The 14,909-nt window shown below is 35.4% G+C and overlaps 1 protein-coding gene across 1 annotated transcript in view; it reads right to left on the bottom strand.

Moving 5' to 3' along the window:
• Positions 1 to 14,909, bottom strand: part of Capza1 (capping actin protein of muscle Z-line subunit alpha 1) — a 33,918-nt gene that overhangs the window by 13,452 nt on the left and 5,557 nt on the right. Inside the window, exons 2-3 of the mRNA XM_077791009.1 lie at positions 4,801 to 4,864; positions 2,317 to 2,368 (exon numbers count right to left, since the gene is read on the bottom strand). Of these exons, the coding sequence (XP_077647135.1) occupies positions 2,317 to 2,368; positions 4,801 to 4,864 (116 nt within the window). The remainder of the gene's footprint in view (positions 1 to 2,316; positions 2,369 to 4,800; positions 4,865 to 14,909) is intronic.

The following is a 14,909-nucleotide window of genomic DNA, read 5'->3' as shown; positions in this document are numbered from 1 at the left end:
AAAAAAAATTTAAAGTACTATTAGTATCTCCGTTTACCAGTTGCTCAAGCCAAAAACTTAGGAGTGATTGACTTTTCTCTTTCACATTTTACATCCAATCCATCAGTAAATCTTACAGGTTCTATGTGAATGTATATTCAGAATCTTGACTCCTTCCCTCACCCACACTGCTTCCACTCTAGTCCAAACACCTACTATCTATCCCTAAACTATTCTAATGCTCTTGCAAATATTTGTCTTACTTCAGCCTCTGCCCTGATACATAGTGATTACAATAATCATAGCCAGTAATCATTCTAAAATTTAAGACTCATCATGTTTACTCTTATTAACATCCTATCTCACTTGGAGGAAAATTCACTCTTCAATGCAACCTACAATATCTTATTTATACCAGAAGTGCTGTGAATTATCAGGAAAAGGTTCTGGTGGTTAGAAACATAGGTGGAAATCCAGGAAAGGGTTAAATCTTACATCTATCCGAACTTCTTCAATTAATATAGGAGGTGATGATGATGATTACTGCAACATTTACTGAGCACTAAATATGAAGACTGCAGTCAAGAGATTGAAGCATTTCATTATAGAAATAAAACTGAACCCTTCATCTCTATAAGCAAGTAGTTGGGCTTAGAAAAATTCTTAAAAGAAAGGTTTTCCAAAAACCTACAGTCTGTAAGATGTGGAGTGTCTATACATATAAAATAAAGCTTTAATGTCAGTCAGTGCAATTAAAACATCTGAACTACCTACCAACTTCTTCTACTCAGTCTTAATTTTCAGAACTATGAAAAAAGGCTTAAATTGTACTCATTCTTAAGTGGCACAGAACCCCCTAAGACTTCAGCAGTACTTTGACAAGAGAAATACAGAGTAGATTTAATTTGGGTAGCTCTCAGATATAAAACTAGGACCAATGTGGCAGGGAAATTGAAGAACTTGCTTTGCGAAATAGGGAATTCCTTATTACTAGAAGCATTTACACTGGATAACCATCCATTGAAGGATACAGATGAGATTCAGTGTATCTTTAATGTGTCTTATTTTTCTAAATAAATGTGTAATTAGAGTATTATTCATGATGACAATTACAGTGATGGTATGTAAATCATAGATACACAGAATATAGTCCCAAAATGAATTCCAAAGAAGCAGAACAGGGCAGGAGAAGACTGTTTCCTGGGTAGCACCTCTTAAAACTCTTCTCTAGGGGCTGGGGTTATAGCTCAGCGGTATAGCGCTCGCCTAGCATGTGCGAGACCCTGGGTTCAATCTTCTGTACCACATAAACAAACAAACAAACAAACTGTTCTTTATAGCTAAAATCTAAACAAATTACATATCATGCCAAAATGATTTTATGGTAGTTATTTTTCCTTTACATCAAAATATCCTTGACCTCCTCATCCCACCTCTTCTCAGCCATTATTAATTTTTTTTTTTTTTTTAAAAAGGAACTCTGAGACAGTTGGGTAGACAATAAGTGAAATGAAACTTGGCACTGAAGCGGAGAGTCGTGAAAAGAATAATAGCTCCCCCCAATGTTTCTGAGGACAAGGGCAAAATGATGTTTTAGAAAGATTAGTTAGCCTGACAACGATATGAATAATAAGGTTGAAAGCTTTTATCTTATTGTTAATTTAATTATTAAAGCACTTTATGAATATCTGTTATTATTTGGCAATTTGATATACATCAATCCTGATTAGCAATCTAATCCTTCTATAACCAGCAGTTTAAAAATATAAACATGGGCTGGGGATATAGCTCAGTTGGTAGAGTGCTTGCCTAGCATGCACAAGGACCTGAGATCAATCCCCATCACCACCACCAAAACAAAAACAAAACCAAAAATACAACAACATGAAATAGAAGAAAACATAATAGCTAACATTAAATTCTGCTCTAATAGGGAGAATCTGGACAAAGACAAAAATAAATTGGCACAGTGGTGTGCACTGGTAATTCCAACTTTTCAGGAGCCTGAGGCAGAAGGACTGTAAGTTTGAGGCAATTTAGTGAGATCCCATCTTAAAGTAAAAAAATAAAAAGGGCTAGGAATGTAGCTCAGTGGTAGAGTGGCCCTGGATTAAATCCCCAGTACAGCAAAAATAAATGAATGGATGAATAAAAAATAAGTTCATATAATAAGCTTCAAGTAAGTAAAGAATATTGGTGGGGCACATGTTTTCTCTAAGAAAAATAAAATAAAAGACCAATTGCTTTATTTTGAAGTATTTTTAAACTTAGTTTCCAGGGTGCCAATTTACCCAATGTTAGAATAATATTGTATGTGGATTTAGAAAAGATACTTACTGTGCTGCTCCTTCCCTGAGGAGATTGTCATTGTTAAGTAGTAGCCGGACATCTGAGGAGGAAACCGTGTTGAAAGGTTAAGTACAGGACAAACTTAAGAATTTTTAGTAGACTTCTAGAACAGATATTTAAAATTCAGGCTTTGACTTGGTGTGGTGGTGCAGGCCTGTAATTCCAGCTACTCAGGAAGCTTAGGCAGGAGGATTCCAAGTTTGAGGCCAGGCTCAGCAACTTAGCTTGGTCCTAAGCAACTCAGTGAGATCCTGTCTCAAACTAAAAAATAACAAGGGCTGAGGATGTGGTTCAGTGGTAAAGCACCCCCCTACTTCCCAAAACAAAAAACATCCAGGCTTTGCAAAATTAGGCTTTAGATAAGCTGTATGTGTAGATATTTTTAAAATGCCAATAAATAGATGCTAATGTTCATAGGTCTGTAAACAATTACTTGCAGTATAATAATCCAACAATAAAAATCTTAAGGAATTTCACAGCAAAAGAAAACTATGTTTTACAGAAGGTCTAGTGAGGACCATTAGTTTATTTTTAGTTTTTGCGGTGCTGCAGAGAAAACCCAGAGCCTCACACATTCTAAGCAAGTGTTTTATTACTGAATTACTTTCCAAGCAGGATTGTCAATTTTTTAAATTATTTTATTTTTTGATACTGGGAATTGAACCCAGGGGCACTTAACCACTGAGCCAAATATCCAGCTCTGTCTTATATTTTATTTAAAGACAGGATCTCACTGACTTGCTGAGGCTGACCTTGAACTCACAATCTTCTTGCTTCAGCCTCCTGAGCTGCTGAGATTATAGGCGAATTTTTAAAAATAGGACACATTTTAATATAAAAACAAATGAGCAATATTTTATACATCACACTGCAGTCTGTTCAGAAAATTGAAGCAGGACATCACTTCCTCTTTCCCTAATAGTTCAACATTGCAGATTGAAAGCAGGATGATTAGGAAACATCTGGATTCTTAGGTGAGGTTGACCTTCACTTTATTGCAGGGTTCAAGATTTCTCAGAGGTTAACAGAGCCAAATACCGTGGATAAAACTTCACAGATTTTCTGTGCCTGTTCTATGCTATGGCACGGGTAAGCCCACAGGTTGTATTCTTCACTGCTTGCACGTACCTTAAGATCTAGAGGTCCTTCAAGATCTTTTCCCTCAGAGTGTTTCCCCACATCATTGCCAACATTCATTGTTACTTTATTCATTTTTTTAAAAATATTTTTAGTTGTAGATGGACACAATACCTTTATTTTATTTATTTATTTTTATGTGGTGCTGAGAATCAAACTCAGTGCCTCACATGTGCTAGGCAGGTGCTCTACAACCCCAGAGTGAGATGGAATCTGGGGTTTTTTGTTTTGTTTTTAATATTTGCTTTTTTTTTTTTAGTTGTAGTTGGACACAATATCTTTATTTATTTTTATGTGGTGCTGAGGATCAAACCCGAGCACTCTACCCCTGAGCTACAACCCCAGCCCTCAGTAGTTTTTTTTTAAACTTCTTTTTTTGTAGTTGTAGATGCACAGAATGCTTTATTTTTATGTGGTGCTAAGGATAGAACCCAGTGCCTCACACATGCTAGGCAAATGCATTGCCATTAAACTACAACCCCAGCCCTAAGTATAGTTTTAATTTGCATTTCTCTAATTGCTAGAGATGTTGAACATTTTTTCATGTACTGTAGACCAATCATATTTCTTTTTCTGTGAAGTGTCTGTTCAGTTCCTTTGCTCATTTATTAATGGGTTATTTGTTCTTTTGGTGTTAGTGTTTTGAGTTCTTTATATATCCTGGAGATTAATGCTCTGAGGTGCAGGTGGCACAGATTTTCTACCAAGAGAATCTTGAGGGAATGATAAAGTTGACTCTAAGTTTAATAAGCTCCCTGGATGCAGTCAATTCATCCCCAGTGGCCCTAGAGTGTGTACTATAGTATGGAACTTCTGGAGTGAAAGCAATGGTACTGAAGATTAAACCAAGGGGCACTTAACCACTGAGCCCCTCCCCAGCCCTTTTTTATATTTTATTTTAGAAAGAGGTCTTGCTGAGTTGCTTAGGGTCAGTTGCTGAGGCTGGCTCTGAAACTGTGATCATCCTGCCTCAGCCTCTAGTACCACAGGGATTACAGGTGTGCCTGGCTCAGCAGTGATGAAATTTAAGCTATTACTTATTATGATAAAAATAAAACTATAAAATTTAACATTGTTTCTACTTTTTTATGTTAAACTATCTTAAATCTTTTCTCACCTAAGATAGGTGTGGTAATTAATGGGTTAAGAGCTTTAACTCAGACCTGGAATTAAATCCTTACTTTGATGCTTACTAGCAGGGTGACCTTGGACAAGTTATTTCAATCATTTTGAATGTTGATTTCCTTTGCTATAGCTGTAACCTGTCAAACAGATTAAAAGAATGACTGTAATTAAAGTACAGCTTCAAATAACTAAATAGTAATCCTTACTTACCATTGAATACTTCATTAAACTCCCCTGGGGGTGCATGAGTGATGAATTTAGCAGCTATACGTACCTAAACAAGAAATAAAATTTAGAGTAAGTGTACTGTGAAGAATAACATATAAAAGAAGGAATTACCGGGGGCTGGGGATGTGGCTCAAGCGGTAGCGCGCTCGCCTGGCATGCGTGCTGACCAGGTTCGATCCTCAGCACCACATACCAACAAAGATGTTGTGTCCACCAAAAAAATAAATAAATATTAACAAATTTAAAAGAAGGAATTACCAAACTATGAAATTTTTATATTAGCTCTTAAAATGAAATTTCCTGTTTAAGCCTTTAGGACCTAGAGGTCTTTAGATTTTCTTTAAAAACAAACAAACAAAAAAACACCCAAAACTGTTTCTATCAATATAGATGTATTCTGATTTTAGAATATTTGTGCTGCTTTAATCATTTTGAGTTTTTCTCTAAAGCTAATAATCGAGCCAGGTTCAGTAATGCACACCGGCAATCCCAGTGACTTGGAAGCCTAGGGCAGGAGGACCTTGAGGCCAGCACCAGGAACTTAGTAAGACACTATCTCAAAAAGTACAAAAGTCTGGGGATGTAGCTCAGTGGTAAAGTGCCTCTGGGTTCAATCTCCAGTGCAAAACAAAACAAAACAAACAACAAAAAAACCCAAAACCAGTTTTCGGTCAAAAAAAGAGAAAAAAGCTATGATCCTATTTCGAAAACTTAAAAAACACTTAAGCAAAACTAAATAAGATATTAGCAAAATAAGTATATTCTAAGCATTTATTGCAATGCAAGAATGGCTCAAGACAGATAAATTAATCTTAAAGAAGTAAAACTGTGATTATCCTAATTCATGTTAGAAAAAATGACAAAATTCAACAGTCATCCCACCATCATAAAACAACAAAAGCTACTAGGCTTTGGTAGGAACAGAATAAATTTCCTGGACATGAGAAAGGGCCAAAATTCTATAACAAACTTCATAATGAAACATAAACGTTGTCAATAATTTTAAAGGCAGGACAAGAATGATTCCTACTGCCTCTATTAAATACACTGTACCTATAAGTCCTGAAAAATGTCATGAAAATATCTCTTTTTGTTAAATCATCCAGACCTCCCCTTTCTGTCCCCCAATAGCTATTCTCCTCTGGATCACTTATTAAAAATGGATATTAAAATGTTAGGATCTCCTTTTTTTTTTTTTTTTTTTTTTTTTTTTGCTACTGGGGTTTGAACCAAGGGATGCTTTATCACTGAATTACAGTCTTAGTCCTTTTTATTTATCATTTTGAGATAGGGTCTTGTTAAATAGCTGAGGCTGGCCTTGAACTTGTGATTCTCCTGCCTTGGTCTTCTGAGTAGCTAGGTTTATAGGCAGGGGCCATTGTGCCCAGCAAAATCCTATATGAGTTAAAATTTTAAGACCCAAAAGACAAAATATGACATGTGAACTACTTAGCAACAGGCACAAGGAGTACATACCACAAACACACACCTCAGAATATTCTCATGTACATGAAGTTTGAGAACCCTGCCATGATGAAATAATTAGATAAAATATTATTTATCTGAAAATTATGAGAACTGGTAAAGATCAGGATGGGGATTATTCTATATTAATTGAGGAAAACAAAAAAGAAATGGGTTCTAATTAGGAAGAGTGTTCACGAAAATTATACAACATGAGACTACCTGCTACAATATGGATATTCCACTGTGTTTATTTTCCTCAAGATATATATATATATATATATATATATATATATATACTGAATAATGTTCTGTATTCATCACCTGTTTGTGTCAATCACTTAGTTAAGAAATTAGTAAACCTGCTGGGTATAATGGTGATGCCTATAAAAAAAAAATCCCAGCTACTCAGGAGACTGAGGCAGGAAGATCATAAGTTCAAGGCGAGCCCGAGCAACTTAGACCCTGTCTCAAAATGAAAAAACAAAAAGGACTGGGGATGTAGTTCATTGGTAGAGCACCCCTGGGTTCAATCCTGGGTACTGGAAAAAAGAAACTAGCAAACCTAATTTGAATAATAAACCTTTTTTCTAGTTTATTTGTGGGAGATTTGCCAAGTGGGCTATAATCCATACCATTTTCTTTGAAGCTGCATTTCCTGTAATTCTTACACAACTTCGAAAACTCAGCAAAGCATTTGTAGTGGAAAACTAAACATATACACATTCATACATTACAAAAGGCATTTCTGCAAAAGAAAAGACACAAGCCATAGCTTATAGATAGCCTCATAAAATAATATCTAAATGTATAATAATAAAAGTTACCAAACTGAGAGCTGGGGTTGTGGCTCAGTGGTAGAGCACTTGCCTCGCATGTGTGAGGCACTGGGTTAGTGCTACATAAAAAACAAATAAATAAAATAAAAGTACTGTGTTCATCTACAACTAAAAATATTTTTTAAAAAGTTACCAAACTGAAAATTCAAGATACTTATATTTCTGAAGTCCCACCAAAATTTTCAAAAAAGTCACAAAATCTGATGAAATTGGTACAACTGAAAGAAAGAAGATTAAATAATGGATCAACTGTACCTGCATATAAAAAAATAATAGTTCACCAATTCAGTAACTAGGAAGAGAAGTATCAATAAATAGAGATTGAGGACTGAATAATACACTATTACTACCCTAAGGATCTAAAACCTAGAAAGGAATATACCAAGCAGGAATTAAATGCAGAACTAGACACAAAGTAAGGCCCAATGAGTTCTATCTATGTATGTAGGAGGGATAGTGGTCTTCAAAGTCAGTGATGTTTGAGCTGGATTGGAGTAGGTAAAGCTAGGAGGGCAACTCAGGCAGAGCAAACAATACATACAAACTCAAATAGGTCATAACAAAAGGAACTAAGCCTGTTTTAAATATCTAACATAATACATAGAAGCCACATAGATTAAAAATTCAATTTTTAAGATTGTAAAGAGGTCCCTAGTGCGAAAAGTTTGAGAAGAGCTCTATATACTGACATGGTTAAATGTTAATGATATCTCTTAAGTGAAAAGGATTTACAAAATGATGTATTATTACTAAAATTTTATTTACACAAATATATAGCTACTAAAAATTAACAGGGACTATTCTCTATTAGTTGTATTAGAAAAGATATTTTTCTTTCTTTTTATGGTTTATCTCTGCCCAAAAGAATATATTACTTGCATGATGAAATTTTAAATTTCTTAAAAAAAATAAAAACAGAAGAGCATGTCAGCATCTCTTATCCTTTAATTAAAAAAAAAAAAAAATGAAAGGGAGCTAGGCATGATAGTGCCAGCCCATAATCCTAGCTACTCTACTCAGGACGCTGAGGCAGGAGGGTCACCAAGTTTCAAGGCAAAAGTAGGCAACTTAGCAAGACCCAGTCTTAATAAATCAAAAGAGCTGGGGATATAACACAGTGGTAGAATGACCACTGGGTTCAATTCCCACTACCACCACCATCAAAAAAAAAAGGGGGGGGGCATAAAGATAAAGGCTACTGAAAGATATCTAAATTCAAGAACCAGCTCAAGGAAGCAAAGGACAATAAAAGGAGATTGTCAAAATGCTAAAGGCAACAAGGAGGGCTTTTTAAAGTTACAATTCCTGTCCCCAAAGGGGTGGTGTTGCAGAGGAACCCAGGGTTTCACACATGCTAGGCAAAGGCTCTACAAACATATCCCCCACTCCACAGTCAGCTTTTTAAAGTTACTCCTTGACAGAAGTTTTTGCCTTATTCACAGCATGTCTACATAATGTCTTATGCTTGAAAATAAAGGTCGACAAATTGTTAAATGAGGCGATTGTACTGATAGAGAAAAGTAATGTAAAAGCTAACTTCCATTTTCTAAAGAAAAGAAATGAAACTGAAATATATAAAAGTCAAAGAGGGGACTGGGGTTGTGGCTCAGTGGTAGAGTGTTTGCCTTGCATGTGTGAGGCCCTGGGTTCAATCCTTACCACCACATATAAAAAAATAAATAAATAAAATAAAGGTATTGTGTCCATCTACAACTAAAAAAAAAATATTTTAAAAAAATTAGAGAGGAACATAAAAGTAGTATTATTTGAAGTCAGGTTCAAAGTGTTGAAGTTATCCCAGTGCATCTGAGAATATCAAGAGCAAGGGAAATATTTTAATTATAGAAACCACAACATCCCCTAGTTTTTAAATAAAAGTGGGGAGACCTGAAGATACATGCAATGGCAAGAATGAAATGCCAAATGAGTGGTAAGAAGGAATGTGATCATCCTCAGATGCCAATGTGGAATCCTAAAACATTCTCATAGCAAGAAATACCATGTTACTGAGAAAGCACTAAAATGACAGATTACTAGGTATTAAACATTTTACAGTCTTTGAAGTATTAAGCTGATTTATCACTAAACACAATGATGTTATAATAATAACCTGAAGGAGTAGAAGACATAATAATACATTTCTACACTCACTATAAAATCTATAGCATGTATGCTCCTTGGTTTACAAGTCCCTTCATAATTTGTACCCATCTCAGCAACTCTTTCTTACCACATAGTTCCTAGTCCTACAGCTATACTTTTTTCTCAGGGCTACTGAATCTTTTGTTGCTTTTTGGCAAAAATACTCTTCTATAGATGGTTCTTTCACATTCATTAAGGTCTCTGTTTTACTATCACTGAATAAATAATGTACCGTTCCCCGTTTTTGTATATAAAATCTATTGCTGCACCCTTCCCATCCTTCACAATTCTAGCTTCTTTATCTGCACTATTGTTTCTCAAAGAACTTGCAGCCATTAGACATACAATTATAAGTTTACTGTCCAGCACCGTCAAAAGAACTTCAAGAACACAGAGCAGGAGTTAGCAAACTGCTAATGTAAAGAGCAGACAGTAAATACTTTAGGGCTTGGTGGGCCACAAGTTTGTCTCAACTGTAAATAAATAAGCATGATTGTGTTCCAATGAAACTTGATTTTGTATTTCATGTAATTTATATTTCATGTAATTTAATGACATGGAATATTATTATTCTTTTAATTTTGTTTCAAATAATTAAAAAAAAATGAGCTCACAGACTTGATATAAGCAGGTGGTAGACTGGATTTAGCTCATGAGTCATATTTCACCAATCATAGGACACAGAACTAGATATGTTTGTTCACTGCTGTATACCTAACATTGAGACCTGGCACACACCCTATAGGAATGTAAATGAATGAGTACTTATTTTATTGTTTATAAAACTCTTTATAACCCATTTCTCTTTTTAAAACTGTTTATTAAGGTACGCAGAGAAGACTATTATCCCCATTTGAAAATGGAGAAACAGGTTCAGAGAGTATATTTTGTCCAAGGTTACATGCTTATAAAGGATGGAGCTACAATCAGAACTTACATACTGAAATATATAATGCATTATTTACAAGAAGTAAAACTCCAGAGGATTATCTTTAGTGTGTCACATGGTTTTGGCTTTGTCCTTTTAGAGTATTAGTTTTCTAAAACCAGGAATTACATTAAAGCTGTGCTTGTGAAAGGTACAATTGTCATGAAGTTGGGAGGGCTAAGTAAAATGATAAATATTAGGTTTAAAAGTCAAAAATGTTATCACCCACCTACAAAAGTGGGTCAAATGGGTTTGGTGGTGCATGTCTACAATCTCAACTACTTGTGAGACTGAGGCAAGAGTACTGAAAGTTTGAAGTTAACTTGGGTAACTATCCCAAAATAAAATTTTTTAAAAAGAGCTGGGGATGTAGCTCAGGATGTGAGGCCCTGAGTTTAATCCATAGCACTGAAAAAAAAAAAAAAAAAAAAAGTGGGCCAAAACTAAGATAAAAATTAAGAGCAAAAGGGAAAACAAAAATAGCTAAACAGTAATTGTAAAAATATTTGTTGCAGTGTAAGTGAAAGATGACATTTAAAAATTTTTTTTCTTTATAGTTATACAGGACAATAGAATGTATTTTGACATTATACATACATGGAGTACAACTTACCATTCTTCTGGTTGTACATGATGTAGAATTATATTGATTGCGTATCATATATGAACATAGGAAAGTAATGTCCAATTCATTCTACTTTCTTTCCTACTCCCATTCCCCTACTCCCTTCATTCCCCTTTTTCTAATCCCTTCACCCTACCCCTTATTGTGAGTTAGCATCAACATATCAGAGAGAATATTTGGCCTTTTTTTTTGGGGGGGGGGATGGCTTATTTCACATAGCATAATAGTCTCTAGTTGCAAGAAATGGCATTTTCTTTACGTCTCTCTCTGTGTGTGTGTGTGTGTACACACATAGTAGACGTATATAATACATATATTTATTTATTTATTCATTCATTATGTGGTGTTGATGATTGAACCCAGTGTCTCACACATGGTAGGCAATTGCTCCACCACTGAGTCACAATCCCAGCCCCCTAGGGATGACATTTTCAGCAACAGTAATTTTGTTAGTCATTCTCAAGATTTTGGTAGGGATACAAAGAGGAAACAGATATTTCCCATAGAGTGAAGGTATGCCAGCACCCCTACTTGAGAATCAGTAACATTGGGGTTTTAAACAAAAACAAAAAACCCTGCTGTTTTAAAATAAAAAGCCTTCCTCAGGTGATTCTAACATGTTCTCAAGGTTGAAAGCCATTACCTTCACTTAATATAAAGTAGAAAATAATCACAATGGATAGAAGAAACACTGTTCAGTAACTTGGTTTTCCAAATTCTGTATACATTACAATAGCAAAATAATTAACACAAATAATAGTCCTCAATAAGGGTGTGTCAATTATTTTAAAATAACTACAATCCAAAGCAGCAAAACTGCCAAATAAGTAGTACAGATAATATATGGCACAGAACTTATAGGGAAGGAGATGATAAGGGCTGGGTTGGTGAAAGAACAGTTATAAGAAGCCACGCACAGAGGTGCATACCTGTAATCCCAACAACTCAGGAGGCGGAGGCAGGAAGATCGAAGGTTGAAGACAGACCCAGCAACCTGGCAAGGTCCTAAGGAACTTCGAGAGACCTCAGCTCAAAATAAAAAATAAAAAGGGCTGTGGATGGAAATCAGTGGTAAAGTGCCCTTCGGTTCAATCTCCAGAACCAAAAACCAAAACAATACAAAAACAAAACAGAACCCTGTTTTAGAAGGAAGAGAAAGGATCTAAGCTATATTCTGCCAAGTGCTTCAGATACTTCCAGGGGCCATTACAAGAGGGTGAAATAGTAAGAACCAAAAAGGTGGGAAAATGAGTAGTAAGAACAAAAAAGATAGGAAAATACTTTTTTAAAGCGGATCAGTTTGGGTGATCAGAGGACTTACTGGGAGATAATAAAAGAGAAGGGTAGATGAGTCAGATGGCAGTAGTAAGCTAATATCAAACCTGTTTTTATTCTGTAGGTTATGGAAACCTGCTGAAACTTTCTGACTACAAAGTTCCATTGATAAAAATATCTGTCAGTTAATAAGAAAGTACTGGCATTAGCACTAGAGCTTCTCAAAACCTGGAAATCAGACTGCTCTCTGGAATTTAACTAATGAAAAATCAAGACAAACTGTTAAAGCAACATTCATTCATTCATTCATTCAACAAAAATCTAGGCCTACTATGTTTTAGAATCTAGGCCTACTATGTTTTAGGCAATAGTTATTCATTAGCATGCTGTCCTCATGGAGCTTACATTCTAGTAGGTGGAGAGACAACAGATAACAAAAAATAACTCAAATACATAGTATGTTAGTAATAAATGTGAAAGAATAAAAGATAAGGCAAAGAAAGGGGATGCAAAATATCAGAATTTGGAATTGAACAGGGTAACCAGATAAGTCTTCACAGAGGAGGTTATTCAGGTTAAATAACTGAATGAAGTAAGTGATACAGAAGGAAGAAAACTCCAGAGAAGAGAGAAAATAAGAGACCCTTAGTGAGAATGTACGGATGGACCAGAGAGTATCAAGGTATCAGAAATGGTGGGAGATGAACTCAAGAAAAGTGGCAAAGAGGTAAAAATCCCAAGACAGATGGGCATGGTGGTACACTCCTGTAAGGGAGTCTAAGGCAGGATGATGTCAAGCTCAAGACCAATGTGGGCAACTTAGCAAGACCTTGTCTCAAAATAAAAGAATAAAAAAGGGCTAGGAATGTGGCTCAGTGGCAGAGGTCCTGGGTTCAATCTCCAGGGTAGGAGGTGGATGTCAGGGTAATAACTTTTATTCTGCTGGAGGGTTGTGAGCAGGAGTGACATATTCTTACCTACATTCTAACCAGATCATTCTGGGTGCTTTCCTGAGAGGAGGTGTTGGAACAGGAGTTGGGGCAGGAAACAATAGTAAAAACAGAGAATCAGAGAAGACTTTGTAAAAATCTAGATTAAGAGATTTTAGCGGCTTCTTCAAGAGTGGTGGAATAAAGGTGTGGTGAAAAACAGTCAAATTTTGAGTTTATTTTAAAGGTGGAGCTACAAGATATGCTAATGGCCCACACACAGAGTGAGAGAAAGAACAATAAAAAATAATACCAAAGTTTTTCCCCTGAGCAACTGAGTTCAGGAGGAGGACTACGAATCAAAGTTAGACCCAGCAACTTAGTGAGACCCTGTCTCAAAAAATAAGGCTGGAAATGTGGCTTAGTGATTGAGCCCCTGCCTGGGTTCAAGCCCTGGTACCAAAAAAACAAAAACAGAAAAAAAAAAAAAACAAAAAACTAAGTTAATTAAGTAATAACTATATGCAGTTATCTCCTGAAAGCCTCAATATTTTATTTTCTATAAACGCATTCATGTTACTACACCATTAACTTGGTTGCTGTTTAAGACTATGTCATTATATCAACAGAACTGCTCACTATCTTCACCATCTACTCCAAAGAATCAAAATAAGCAGGATCATAGGCTCCAGAAATAGTCTACTGATGTTACCCTGCTCTATTAATTATTCTACAAAGTTTACAAAGTTGGCTTTTTTTTTTAACCTTAAATGTGCCTCAGTTTATCAAACTGTAAAATGAGGACAAGTAAGTATCTGTCCTCCTGGTATTACAGAGTACCTAGCACACAGAAAGTACTTAAATGTTACCTAGATACAAAACAAAGAATCCACAAGTCAAAGTTCTCTCACATTTAAAAAATCCTACCACTTTTTTTTATTGCAGTACAGTATTATATTAACTTCTTATTTATATGCTATACCCTGACTGATATTGTAGTGATATCATATGATTCACTGAACTGAACATTATATCTCATAAGACATCACCTTAAAATACATATGTAGCAAAAATAAATTTTACATACTGCTTCAAAACTCATTAATATAACTTTGAAGAATTTATAATAAATCAGCATGAAAGAAAGGAGAGGGTAGAGGCAGAGAGAATAATTAAGAATGTTATTAAAAATAATTCAAATAAGAAAAAGTCCCAAATGAAGACAGTGTTAGAAGAAATGTGAACAGGTCAGAGAAACTATTAAGTACAAAGCATATCTTTTTGTCTGGATATGCATAGAATAGAAAAGATACAAAAAGAATTGTTAATATTGGCTGACTTTCAGCAGAACTGGGTGGCTGGATAAGAGGAATAAGAGGGGACTTTTAACTCACATCCTTTCCCACCACTTAAAGCATGTAATTACTAGTTCTCATATGCATAAAATAAAAAGTTTTTAAAAATTAATGGAGGGGCTGGGGATGTGGCTCAAGCGGTAGCGCGCTTGCCTGGCATGCATGCAGCCCGGGTTCGATCCTCAGCACCACATACCGAGAACTAAAAAAATAAATATTAAAATTCTCTCTCTCAAAAAAAAAAAAAACTAATGGAGATGGAGGAGCAGAATCTAATGACAAGAAGGAAGAATTTACAGGACTAAATACTGAATGAACAAAAGGAGAGGCTAAAGGTGTAAAAGATCATAGGAAATGTTCTAACCTCTCCACAGGAGACTCATGGTGGGATGCAGAGAAATGAAGAGTTCCAAAGGAGCAGAAAGGAAATATGATGAAGGAAGGTAAGAGAGGAAGACAATAACACTACACAGATATTGAAATTATCAAGTTAAAAATGCCCAGTCATTTGTCTTCACTATCATGACTAAATTC

The sequence above is a fragment of the Urocitellus parryii genome, chromosome 11, assembly GCF_045843805.1.
Source record: "Urocitellus parryii isolate mUroPar1 chromosome 11, mUroPar1.hap1, whole genome shotgun sequence".
In the NCBI taxonomy this organism is placed as follows: domain Eukaryota; kingdom Metazoa; phylum Chordata; class Mammalia; order Rodentia; family Sciuridae; genus Urocitellus; species Urocitellus parryii.
This window is presented reverse-complemented; position numbering and strand designations above follow the sequence as displayed.